This window comes from Gorilla gorilla, chromosome 11, assembly GCF_029281585.2.
Source record: "Gorilla gorilla gorilla isolate KB3781 chromosome 11, NHGRI_mGorGor1-v2.1_pri, whole genome shotgun sequence".
NCBI lineage: Eukaryota > Metazoa > Chordata > Mammalia > Primates > Hominidae > Gorilla > Gorilla gorilla.
In genome coordinates, this window is record NC_073235.2 from 141788201 (window position 1) to 141801559 (window position 13359).

Below are 13359 nucleotides of genomic sequence, written 5' to 3' on the forward strand. Positions count from 1 at the left end.
CTCCCTGCCTCCGCTAGGTACTCCACAATCCATGCGCCATCTTCTCCCCCAGGAGCGCGTGCCCCCTTCCTCGGGGCAGCTGCATCAGCTTCTCTCTGCAGGGCGATCTCAGACTTCCTGGCCGCCACCCTCTCACAGACCACCCAGTAGAGGCCGGCCTCCATGATGGGCCTCCCAATGTTCTTTTGCCCTGGGACAGCATGTCCTCCGGTGGCTTCCTGAGGAAGAACAGCTGGAGGGTGAAAGCTCTGACCCTTGCATGCCTGGAATGCCTCTGTACCACCTTCCTACTCACCCGGCAGTCTGGCGGGACACAAACTTCAGGAGGGCAGTGACGCGCCCTTAGAACTGGCATGGCTGCAGGCCCCATGGAGTCTGCAGGTGCCCTGGCTCTCACCTGTCCCTGCATTCTGAGGCTCTGCTGTTTCTCCCTAAGAGGGTCTTTCTTACCCCTGGTGGGTCCCTGCAGCCCAGAAACTCTGCCTTTGGCCTGGGGCCTTCTGAATTCCAGACACCTCCTCCTGGCCTCTGCCTTCCCTGGGAACTCCTGCTGTTTGGACCCTGCACACTGCAGTGAGCTTTGGCCTTCTTCTCCATCATCTCACTTCCCAGTTTCCCAGCGCTGTCACGTTTTGCTCTGGTTTCTGGGAGATGACATCACCATATCTTCCAGTCTGAGGAGGATTTTCTTTTTCTGCGGTCAGGTGTTTAATTTTTGTCTTCTCTGAACGTTCTGTGCTTTCCCCTTTTCCACTGAACTTGTCCACGTTACGTGGATGTGGCATCCTCTCTGAGGGTGCTAATGGCAGCTGGGTTAGTGCCTCACACTGTCTGCCCCTAGCCTCCTTCCCCTGTGTGGCTCCAGCTCCAGGTCCCTGTCAAGCCGTTCCTCGGGCCCTGGGTCCTCCTTGGTTGTCCGCTCCTAAGGGGGGAAGTGCCAACGGCTGGGTGGAAGCTCTGGGCACACAGGGGGTGATTAGCCATGAGTGCCAGTATAAGGGATCTCAGGGGCTATTTGTTGGGAACCCCTGATGTCAGCTTCTTTGGGGCTGGTCAAATCCACAGAGGAGTCTCCTGTCTGCTTGGAGGGTAAAGGTCAGCATGCTGGCAGCCCAGTGGGGAGGGGTAGGGGCTTGGCATCCATGCCCTCATCTAGAGCAGCTGTCTCCAGTCCAGGAAGCCCCTGTCTTCCACCGTCCCTTCCAGACGGACGGTGGAAGGGTGCTGTACCCCTTCTAGAGCAGCAGCAGGCGAAGCCGCTGTGTAGGGAGTCAGGGCCCAGAGGCCTTTCCACCAGCTTTGGCCCAGGCCCTTGACTGAGTACCTCCCTGAGTCCATGGTCTCTGCTGTTGCTGAGCCTGAGCTGTCGGCGTCTGTGGGGTGGGTCGGTGGCCCTTGTCCCCGGCACTAGCTCAGGAATCCACCTCGTGAACCTGCTCAGCCACACCCCGGCCCACCTGCTTCCTACTGCTGTTCACTCCCTTCTCACTTTCCCCAAACTTGAGGCTTCTGTCCTTTTGGAAGCCTCCATACCACAGGGTGGGGGGACTCCGGAAGCAGCGTGACCGCCACCCCAGGCCGGAGCCCATGTGTGTCCTCACGGCCCCACTGGTTCCATGGTCTGTGACCCCGTCTGTACCTAAAGGGCATCCAGTACGGAAGGTGCCCTCGGGAAGTGGATGAAGGCGTGAGCGAGCGAGTGAGTGAACGCATGAAGGACTAGGCGTGCAGGTCTCTGTGAGGCTGAGTCTGCCGGGCACGGGCCTGGCACGGAGGACACCTCCTGCAACGTGTGCCCTGACAAATGCAGTCAACGAGCCAGGCACAGCCCACCCTCTCCCTGCCCCTGCAACCCCTGCGTTCATGGTTCCTAGTTCTCCCTCTCTGCCTTCCTAGGGTCCTGCTCAGGGAAGAGCCAATATGCTCTTCCCAGGGCAAAGGCACAGAAGATGGGGAAGAAAACCAGTGGGCAGTGACTGTCCTGGTTCAGGGTGGCTGGGAGGCAGGGAAAGACGTTATCGAGGAACAAAGGGAGCCCTGGGATCCCCCATCCCCGGGTCCAGGTTCTGTGCCCTGGGAGCCCCCATCCCCAGGTCCGTGTTCTGTGCCCTGGGATCCCCTGGCCCTCGGTCTGGGTTCTGTGCCCTGGACACCCCCGGCCCCGGGTCTGGGTTCTGTGCCCTGGGAGCCCCCGGCCCCGGGTCTGTGTTCTGTGCCCTGGGAGCCCCCGGCCCCGGGTCTGTGTTCTGTGCCCTGGACGCTCCCCGCCCAGGGTCTGGGTTCTGTGTCCTGGGAGCCCCCGGCCCCGGGTCTGTGTTCTGTGCCCTGGGAGCCCCCGGCCCCGGGTCTGTGTTCTGTGCCCTGGACGCTCCCCGCCCAGGGTCTGGGTTCTGTGTCCTGGGAGCCCCCAGCCCCGGGTCCACGTTCTGTGCCCTAGAAGCCCCCGGCCCCGGGTCCACGTTCTGTGCCCTGGAAGCCCCCGGCCCGGGGTGTGGGTTCTGTGCCCTGGAAGCCCCCGGCCCCAGGTCTGGGTTCTGTGGCCTGGGAACACTGGAAGCCCCATGGAGCTGGCTGGGAGTTCACCTGCCTCTGCTGAAGATCCCTGTGGAAAGCCTCTCACCAGCTCCCCGGGCAGAGGATGCCCATTAGAAAGTTCTCTCCATGAGGCTAAAATTCCCCTCCACCACCTGTGCAGGTGCTTTCAGCCAGAGCCAAGACACCAGCAGCCTTTCACCCCTAAGCAGTGGACACTCCCTAGGCCTCCTCCTGGTCTTGCTCTGATGGGCCTTAAAGCAGAGCTCAAAACAACTGCAGGCTCCCTGCAGGGCAGGGCGGGCAGCACGCTGGCTGTGTTTCTAATCAGCCTTTCAAACCTAAACTCTGATTCAAGATGCTTCTAAACCAACGGTTCTCAGCCCAGTTTTTACACAAACACACCTGCTACCTGGCACGTTCATCAACAACCAGTGGCTCGCGAACAGAGGGTGAAAGGTTCCCTTTCAGGCCCTTTACCTTATAACCTGGCAGGCGACACCCACAGGCGCCCCAGACACAAGGGGTTGAGAGCTGGAAACACAACCTCGGGGGACTTCAAACCCAATATGGGAGGAAAGGAAGGTCCTGAAATACCTAGAAGTTTCTTACTGTCCAGTTTCTGCCGGTTGAGGGGGTTCGTGCCATACAGGAGGGTGTGGGCTTCCGAGTGCACCGTCTGTAGTTCCTCCAGGGTGGCCTTGCGTCCGCGGATGCACTGTGGGGACAGGCGAGAGGACACTCACACGTTCTGCAGAAGCTGCTGCTTCAGCTCCACAGACAGAAACTCAAACTGAAACCATTGCCCAAAAGGAAACTTAATTTGATACAAAAACAAGCATGTTATTTGGTTACTGCAAAAGAAGAAGCAACATCACCCAACATGATATTTTAAAATATTTAAGAAATATTTTAGAGGGCTTACACTTAATTATAGCTTTGAAAAAACACTTTAAAAGATAATTCCAGCCTTCAATGCATTACCCTTCACTGTCGCACGAATGACTTGGCATCAAATTATTACTTTGCTTTCCAACCGCCAGGGTCTGGTCTTAAAATAGAGGTGAGCTGCTGCGCTTCCCTCACATTCAAGGGAAACCCCAGCCGCGCTCCCGGAGTCTCTGAGCCCCAGGATGAAGCAGCCTTCCTTGGACCGCCCGGGGCCACAGCCGCCAGGGTCTGGCATCTGTCCTGGACGGCTAGCTGGCATCCGGCTGCGTCTCTCTGAGGTTTGGAAATTCCTCAGATTGAGATCCCTGGGCTAATTCAGATTTTCTCCAGAAATTCACAGGAAAATTAGTGTTCTTCAGTTGAGCTGCATTTATTTAGCCTTTTAAAGGGGACGATGGCTTTGGACATGAGATTCGAGTTAACATTTCACATGGAAATGGCTCTCAGAGGGTTAGGCCACCACAGGATGAGTCAGACGCCACTCAGGTGGCCCCGGTTGTGGCTGTCACCTGCTTCCCCCAGGCCGGAGCAGGATCTGCTCTCTCCCTCCCGACTGCAGCCCTGCCGCAGCCTCCGCTGAGCTCCTGCAGGCCTCGGCGTCCACCCTGTAGGTGAGACTTGTGGTGGGCGAAGCTCGAGGGCTCTCTATGCCAGCCCAGCACCTGGGGCTCCTCTCAGACCACCAGGAGCCGTAGCACACAGCCTTCCTGCAGGACGCATTGCACCTGGGGGTCCTGTCCATGCGGGGTGGAGAAAGAAGGGGTGGAGCCAAGAACTCAGTCCCCGCCCACAGGGGAGGGACCTCCAGAGGGCAGGTGCGCTGGGCAGGGGCGGATGCTCTGCGGGTTCTCTTCTCATGAACAACAATTCCACAAAACCGGGCTTCCTCTATGAAGGTCCCTTGTTTAACAAAGAAAAGATGTGACACGGCTTACGATGGTAAAAAACGACTCTATGGTCCCATCCATAACCTAGTGCTGCTTCTACTTTGGGGACATAAGTCACATGTCCCTGGAAAGCCAGGCAGGAAAGACGTACTCTCTGGGTAGGGGTCAGGGTGCAGTTGGGGCCCTGGGCGGCTGCGGGGGCTTCTAATTTATTTTATTTTATTTTTTTGAAACGGAGTTTCGCTCGTTGCCCAGGCTGGAGTGCAATGGCGCAATCTTGGCTCACTGTAACCTCCATCTCCCAGGTTCAAGCGATTCTCCTGCCTCAGCCTCCTGAGTAGCTGGGATTACAGGTGCCCACCATCACACCTGGCTAATTTTTGTATTTTTATCAGACACGGAGTTTTGCCATGTTGTTCCAGGCTGGTCTTGAACTCCTGACCTCAGGTGATCCACCCGCCACGGCCTCCCAAAGTGCTGGTATTACAGGAGTGAGCCACCACACCTGGCCAGGGCTTCTCATTTCTAATGATTTCAGGAAGCCCACATGTGTGTACAGGCACAGGCAGCTGTGGCCAGGGCCAAGTTCCCTCTGGACAGACGGGCCTGGGCAGCCCACGCTTGGGAAGGTCCCCGTAGGGGACCACAGGCTGTGCCCTGCGGTGCCAAGAGGCAGGTCATGCAGTGTGGACTTTGGGTGAAAGAACGGCAGGGTAGCCATGTGTGTCCTCCCCACTCAAAAGCGACCCACTGGATAAGAGACTGAATTGCAGAAAGAGCGACCTGACGTTAGACCACAAATGAAATTCACAAATTAAAGTTGATGTTAGAATAAGGCAAAGAAGAAAAGTAGAAAAGCCCTCTCCTTACAAACACATGAAATGGACACAGAAAAGACACAGGATCAAAGCCCCAAAAGCTCTGCGAACACCGCGACAGCTCGGGCTGTAGCGTGCAATATTGTGACAGCTCGGGCTGTAGCGTGCAATATTGTGACGGCTCAGACTGAGCACCTGAGAGGCTTTTCCAGAGCCACTCTGGGAGCGGTGGTGATGGTGGCCCCTTCCCGCTTTCTTGGGAGGCTGACCTCGTTATTTCTGTCTCCCTTTAATTCCTAGGATAAGACAGAAGGAGTCTTTGCTCCTTATAGCAAACACAGGCTTGGGGCAGGGTGCAAACCCCAGTGGTGGCCCTGGTCTCTGCGGCATCTGACTTCCAGCCCACCCTCTTCTCCTCTCCTTCATGGACACCGTGCCTGGAGGCGGGACAAACCAAGCTGGGCAAGCAAATTGGCCAGGAGCTGTTCTGGCTCCTGGGAAGTCTCTGCAGGAGGGCGGGGCCCGCACACACACATGGCTATACTCAGAGGACCCCCGACTGCTCAGAATGTGTGAGGCAGCTTCCCAAGGCCTGCTCTGGAGTAAGGCAGGGAGCGAGACAGCTGGACTGTGAGCCACGTCTTGCTGGGCCGGCCTGCCAGTATCGACAGGGTCCCAAGCTCGCAGAAAATATCTCCCAGCCCACTCCCATCCCTCCTCACCACGCGAAGCCAACACAGCAGTGTGAGGGGAGGGCCTCACCCCCGAGGCCTCCAGGCAGTCGTCTACCCAGAGAAGGGGTGCTGACTCTGAGGCCCTGCCCTCGGGCCTGGGCTTCAGTCTTGCTGTGGCCTCCAAGTGGTCCGCGGACTGGGGAAGTCACAGCCCCATCCACCCCATCTTCTATCAGGTACCCACTCTAACAAACTGTGCCCCGTACCCATGGCCCCTCTGCTCGGCCATCTCAGGAGGCCAGCGACCCCTGGCAGGCTGGCACTGAAAGTCTGGTGGGTGACGTCACGTCCCCCTGGGCTGAGTTAGCACACCGTTCGCTCTGAACCTGGAGGGGCACCCGCACTGGAAAGCTGCCCCACGTGTGGGAGCAAGGCACTGCTGTCCAGGGAGTATGGCCTCCACCGCCTCTGTGGCTGTCTCCCAGCCACCTGTCTTTCTCCAGCTCTCCTCTCCCTGAGATCCTGCCAGGCTCAGGTCTTGTCCCACAGCCCCAACACCTGGGGACCCTCTGCCAGCCCCTGGCCCAGTCGTGGCTGGCACCTTCACCCATGGTGCTGAGGACAGGCAGAGGAGCCGAGGGCGGGCGGAGGAGCTGAGGGCGGGCGGAGGAGCGGGCTGTTTCTTCCAGGGTCTTTGTTTTCTCACTCCTCCCTCCCTTGCTTGCATTTGCTTTGCTTTTCTGGCTGAGAGACCCTCTCCCAATCCCCTGGCCTCAGCAGAACCCCCTGAGGGTGGGGGCACATGTAGGGGAGGGGCAAGGAAGCAGGTTATGGAGCTCTAGAAGCCTCAGGAGGCCTTGGGCAGTCCCCGGAGGGGGCAGCAGGACAGCTGTCTGGTCCTGTGGAGGGAACGGACGTGGGGAAGGAGTTTCCTGCAGCCAGTGTCCGCTGGGCAATGCTGCCCTCCAGTGGCACAGCCGTCTCGACCAGATCCCTGAAGCAGGTGCCAAGAGCCTCTACAGTGGCTCCTCCCCGCCTTCCTCCTCCCTCCTCCCAGACGGCACTGCAGGAGAGGGTCCTGGGCCTGACTTTTAGAGAATTCCCCCCTGAAAATTATGTATCACCAATAAAACTGGTAAAGGAAACGGGGGTAAGATGAAGCACAGATTAACTTAAGTTCCCAAATATCCCAGCTTCTAAAGGAGGGGCAGGCGAACCTGCAGGGCGGGATCCTGCAGAAACTAAGCCAGGAGACCAGAGGCCCTCCGTGCCCACGCAGCAAGGCCACGCCACGCCAGCTCCACGTGCTCACTCATCTCTGCCACGGCCACTTGGGCCCTGGGCTGTTGGGTGCCCAGGACAGTTGGAGGGGTGGGTGTGGATGTTCCTGTCCACCCTGTGAGCTATCTGTAGGATGGTGGGATTCCTGGTGTGGGGAGCGGACACAGCAGGTCCCTACTGGTGGGCCCTGGCATGGGCGGGGCCTTGTGCGACCCTGCACAGTGTTGCCAGCCCCTCTCTACAGACAAAGAAATGGACATTTGTCCAAGGTCACCAGCTCCCAGACGGGAGTCTCTTCTCTTCCTGCCCGCACTATCAGCAGGGCCTGGCCACACCCTCCTCCCTGTCGAGAGCTCAAGATCCCCTGTGACAGCTGCCTCCAGGGTGAAGAGCACCAGCTGGGACAGCCTCACTGAAGTGCGGCCCCGTCCTGCCCCCAGGTGTTAATTGGCTGATCCTTCTTGCCTCCTTGGGCCTGGGAGTCCACTGCAGCCAGGTTCGGGGCAGGGCTCTGGTTCCTATCAGGAGGCGGGGCCGGGCCCTCGTTGTATGAGAACAAGTGAGGCTGCTGCCATCGCCTGGCGGCCAGGGAAACTGAGGCACAGCCAGAGCTGCAGCGTCTCTGAAGCCTCCTCGTGTGACTCAGCCACATAAGGGAGCTGAATTCAAACCAGGCCAGGGCCCTGCCTGCAGCTCCATTCTCTTCACGACCCACTGCCTCGTCAGCACCTTAACTCTGAGGAAGCCCGGCCCCAAGGGCCTGAGGTCTCCCTGTGTTCTCGAAGAAGCTTTTCGAAATCTTAAAAAAAGAGAAAATTATTTTAACAAAAAGCCAACAGGCCTGATCTGAGATATAATCGGATCTCCCCGTGGCTCCTTCCTGGCAGCCCTGGGGGAGCATGGTGGGAACTGGTTTCCTTGGGGAAGTGACCCGGAGGCAGAGAGCAACAGCCCTGGACCTTGAGAAGAGCCTGCTAGGTGGGAGGTGGGAGCGAAACGTCAGGAAAGGGCACAGACAGAGGCAGCAGCTTCCTGCAGGGAGGGCACGGGAGTCCAGGGAGACAGCCCCGGGCTTCTCAGCAGATGGCTGCCCGCCCAAAATACAGACAGTGAAGATGCTCGCGGCCCTTCCCCCGGGGCTGTAAGCCCAAAGAACCACCTGCAAAACCAACACCCTGAATCACGCGGGCCCACGAGGGTCCCCTCTAATGGTGTCCAAAGCCGCAGCTGCCCCCCTGCCCCGGCTGGCGTTACCTCGCATTTGCCCCGGAGGCCCGTCTCCTGCAGGCGGGACCAGATGCTCTGGATCCTCCCGGCGTGCTCGGGGTGGCTGCTGCTGCTCCCGCAGGTGCACTGGTGCTTCAGCATCAGCGTGTCATACACGAGGCCTGGGGCGGGGCAGAGGGGCCAGCTTCAGCGCACATCCGGGGGCAAGCCGACCACCCACTGGCAGGCTGCCCCTGGGCGGTGGCAGAACCACCACTTCCCTAGAAGGAGACGGAAGCTGGGACGGTTCTTTAGAAAAATACCACGTTTGCCAAGACTCCTTGACTGGACAGACAAGAACGTGGACGAATGCAGAGGCCAGGCGGGCGGGAGGGCCTGCCTGTCGCTCATGCTCACAGTAGCGCCCCAGGACCCGGGCAGGGACGTACGCAGCTGCCCTGCTGCAGCAGGCTGAGAAGAAAACAGTGACGAGGAGGTCCGCCCTGGGTGGCTGGACCTTGCAGGGGTGAGCTCTATGTGGGACTTGTGCTGGGGAGGACGGTGCTGACTTCTAGAAGGAGGCGACTCTAGCACCCTACCCTCAAAGTCTACCTGGTCCTGGACCAATAGTAACTCCAGTTCTGCTGGACGGAGAACTGTCCAAGGTACTTGAGATTCCAAAGAAACACCAGATTCGAGCTCTGCCTTTAGAAACTTCCAGAGGCACTGGAACACATATGCTAGAAAACACACGCAAAACCCATGTACACAGGTCTACTTAACCTCTGACTGTGAAAAGAGGCCAGCCATGTGCTCACCACAGCACTGAGCTCAGCACAGACGGGCCCCCAGGGTGCGGCAGCCACAGAAGAGGCTCCTGGTGGGGGCCCCAGAACCAACTGGGCCGGCAGCCTGGGGGCTCTGCAGCAGGAAAGGCAATGTGCCTGAACCCGTGTTGGATGCCACCCTGTCTCAGTCAGCATACATGGGACCGCTGTGAAGGGGAGAGTATCTGACCTGTCTGCAGAGGCTAGAGATGCGAGGAAAGGCCAGGTGGCCCTCCGGGGCACAGCTCTGCCCCGGCCCCTTTTCACCAGGCCTTGGCCCCTGGTGACACCTGGCAGGAGGGCTGCCCCGAGGCCCTGCCGGGACATGTCTGCGCCACACACACCTGGTCTTTCAGGACTTAACAAAGGGAAGGCCAGGCTGGATGAACAGATGCCTTCCGCAGGCAGGTCACTGGCCAGGGGCACCTGTGCTAATGTGGGTTCATCCAGGCTGATAAGGGCAGGGCGCACGGTGAAGAGCCTGGGCAAGCTGCCCAGACAGACCTGCTCTACTGCTTCAGTGTGCTGGCCCAGGATGCGGCCCTCCCCACTTGTGTTCCTGTTACTGGGAACACAGGCAGCATCCCCAGCCAGGGGGAGCTGAGATTCAAGGTGGTCCAGTGTTTGCAGGGTCCAGCTACAGGATACACTTGGTGCATATTAGTTCCCATACTTCCTGGCTCAGCCTCTTGTGAGTCAGGCTAACAGGAGTCAGTCTCCTGCACTTGAGGAATCCTGGGGGTACTTGCAAAACAGTGATGGGGGATAGGACTTCTGGTAAAAAAAAAAAGCATCAGGGTAGGTGCAGGCTTACAGGAGTCAATGAAACTAGGACTCACAATCAGTACACTGTGTGTGGGCATGGGTGTGCTTGGGAGTTTGTAATGGCAACACAGACACATAGGCAATGACGGACACTGCCCTGTGAAATACGTAAGCGTGTGTGCAGAAACAACCAGTTGCTCACGGATACGAGGAATGGGGACTGCCCCTACAGTGGAATCATCACGATAAGGTCACGTGTGCTAATATTTACTAAGCACACGGCTGGAACTTATGAGGCAGACACCCGCTTTACTGCCTTTACAGACAGAAAAGCTGGAGCATGGAGAGATGGAGAAGCGGCAAAGCCCACACAGCTGAGGGTGGCAGAGCCAGCCAGGAGACCACGTGGCTAAAGGAACGCGCTGTGTCGCTGTGCACGGACACGGGAAGATGGCTGAGAGTGTGAGGTACTAACAGAAAGCATCAGACACAACAGAGTCCCGTCTCTGTGAAACAAATTATGTTTGTGTCTATCTGTCCATCTGGCTATGCACAGAAATAGATCTGGAAGGTTTAAAGCAAATACTAACAACCTGCCACCACTGGGGAGTGGGATTACGGGCAAACGGCATTTCCTGTGGGTTTCTATCATGTTTTTCTTTACTATGAACATGGACGGTTTTATAAATTTGTTTAAAAAGTAATCAAGACAAACTAAGAAAGGACACCAACGAAGCAGGACTCCCTGCAAGTCTCCTGGGACCAGCCAGGGTGGGCCAGCTTAGTGGGAGGATTCTCCTTGGTGGCGGTGACTGGGGTCTCCCTTGTCTGAGCTGCATTCTTTCAAGAACACACTTATTGCAGTCAGCTGCCCAGGACTTGTGGAGTGGGTCATCTGGCTGCTCCTGTGACCTTCCACAGTTTTCTTTCTGAGAAGCAGCATTTTACTTGCTGGATACCTACTCTGGAAATTTGTCTCTGAATATGAATAGCATCCTTCTAAGACCTGAGAGTGAGAACCTCGCAGACTGCAGAACACTAAGCCACGTGATGAGAATCATCTGAAGAATGAAGCCATGCTGTATTTACAGAACATTTTTCTTAGTGCGTCATTAACAAAAAATATTAGATCATAACAACATGAAGAGCGCTCCTGCCTCCGTGCTTGTCTCAGAGGCAAGCCCTGCCAGAAGCCAGCCCTCCTTCCCTCCTCTCCCCTGCAGGGGTGGCTGGGTGGCGGGGCGGCCCAGGACAGTAGTCTCCTCCCCGGCTCCGGCTAGCTCCAGGCAGACTAGTCCAGGGCCCGGCACCTCCTGCCTCCTCAGCCGTGGTGGATGCCTTACTTGCCTCCTTCTTGTGAGGGAAAACCAAGGACCCCTGCTGGCAGATTGCCTCCCCGGGGTGAGGATGGTATGAGGGATGGCACAGACAGAGGACGTGTGGCTCCCACAGCGTGTCCCAGGGGTCCCGGGCTCTGCTCTCGTGTAATCACAGCCCCCCCACCAGCCATTCACAGCCCTGTCACTGGAGCCTCAGAGTCAATGCTGTGGACGTGGGCAAAGTGTGAGGGAGTAAGTGGAGAAGCGTGGGCTGGTGATTCCTGAGCCGGACCAGAAGCTGTAGGTTCTCATGGCCCCACGGGCATGGGCTGTGGACTGTTCTTGGAGGAGACCATGGGTCTCTGGGACAGGAAAGTGGGCAAGTGAGCCCGTGACAGGTCCCCAGAATGACAGAACTGAAGGTGTGGGGTGTAGGGCGGGGAGAGGGCCTCTGTGACAGACCTGTGTGGTCCCCACCATCCAGCGTGGCCCTCGTGCCTGCCCAGCCCCTCCTCAGCCTCTGCAGAGCTGGGCCGGGAAGAGCCCCCCGCTCTGTGCCCACTGTGGCCTGCGTTGCACCCTCAGGCTGCGCAAAGGCCACGTGTTACCTGTCGTGAACCTCGGCTTGGTGGGGGGCTCCTGCACAGACACGGGGAAGGTGGCAGACGCGGGTGAGGACTGCGCCCGGGACAGAGGCCTGTGGCTGCCGAAGGACACGGGGATGCCAGCGGCTTCCATGGACGCCTGGTAGTTCCTCAGCTGGTGGATCCGCTGCTGCTCCAGCAGGAGGGCTTGCTGCGGGGAAGAAACGGCCGTGTTGGCGGTTGCGGATGTCTCCCGCCCCTGGGCTGCAGGGCTAGGGGTTGCCTTCTCTTGCAAGTCTCCCGTCCATGCACAGGCCATACATGGGCCACAAGGATGCCGGGAGGCCAGCTGCGTGGAGAGGCCTTCCCTGTGAGTGCCCTGAAGCCTGAGTGGGCCCAGAGCCGAGAACGAGGCCAGCACGGGCTCTGCCTCCCAGGACGGTCTCTCTAGGGACGGCAGGCTGTCCATGTGGGATCCTGCCGTGGGATCCTGCCATGGGCTACATTAACAGGATAACACAGGTTGAGTTAGGGGGTCCCAGGGAGGCCTGGCCCAGTATGGGGTATCAAGGAGGGCTTCTCTGAGGAGGTGCTGAGCCAGGAGCAGCCTGGAGCAGGTGCAGGGGAGTAGGGCCTGGCAGGTGTGGAGAGAGGCTCTTGCTGGGGCGGCAGCCTGGCCCTCGCTGGTTTCACTGGGGGATATGCGAAGGCCATGCAGATGTGGGGACCACAGCGTCCACTCTGCCGTACCACACACATACGGTGAGTGGGCACGAAGCCCAACCCCCTTGTTGGGTTTGTGGGTCTTAGTTCTGACCAACAGCATTGAATCTGCATGTCAAACTTGGGCGAGAAAGCACCATCGGCTCTCAGGCTTGGAAGTGCCAACTTGGCTTCATCTGCAGCCGCTCCCCTCCCTGGTCTCACATCCCACACACCCTCGTGCAGGCTAAAAGCAGTAACAGCCCATCAGCTTCCAGGCACCCAGGACCTTTGGGGCCTGGAGCAGGCCTGCTGGTGGGGATGTGCTCTCTGATGAGACGGAGCTGGGCTGGGCTCTGTGTAGAGAGGGGCACTCAGCCAGGGGCCTGGAACACCCTGAGGGATTCTGGGAACAGGCTGAGGTGCAAACCCCCATACGAGGCAGAGTGGAGTGGAGAGAGCAGGGCAGAGATGAGGTCACATCTGCCAAGCCTGTCCCCAGACAGCAGCTGAGGGAGAACACAGCAACCTGCCACCCAGGCCGAGGCACAAAGAAAGCCGGGCGCCTCCTTGCTGGGAGCTCTGCGCCAATCCTGTCTTAGTTTTGATGAACAAATCCTGTGAACATGGAAAACCAGGTACCTACATCCCAGCTCCTGTATGAGAGACAGAGCCCAGCCCTGTGCTGCCAGCACTGGGGGAAACCAGAGCTGCCCAGCCAGGCTCCGATCTGTCCTGCCTTTGGGAATCAGGCCAGGCGTGGTGGCTCATGCCTGTAATCCCAGGACTTGGGGAGGCTGAGGCAGGTGGATC

At 58.5% G+C, this 13359-nt stretch overlaps 1 protein-coding gene across 15 annotated transcripts in view; it reads right to left on the bottom strand.

Moving 5' to 3' along the window:
* HDAC4 (histone deacetylase 4) overlaps positions 1-13359 on the bottom strand; it is a 352613-nt gene that overhangs the window by 51466 nt on the left and 287788 nt on the right. For 13 of the 15 annotated variants that reach the window (XM_055380652.2, XM_019022575.4, XM_063695349.1 and 10 more), the window contains 3 exons: positions 11869-12055; positions 8398-8531; positions 3130-3250 (listed from right to left, as the gene is read on the bottom strand). In XM_055380652.2, the coding sequence (XP_055236627.1) occupies positions 3130-3250; positions 8398-8531; positions 11869-12055 (442 nt within the window). The remainder of the gene's footprint in view (positions 1-3129; positions 3251-8397; positions 8532-11868; positions 12056-13359) is intronic. The other 2 variants (XM_055380656.2, XM_055380653.2) reach the window with 1 other exon arrangement.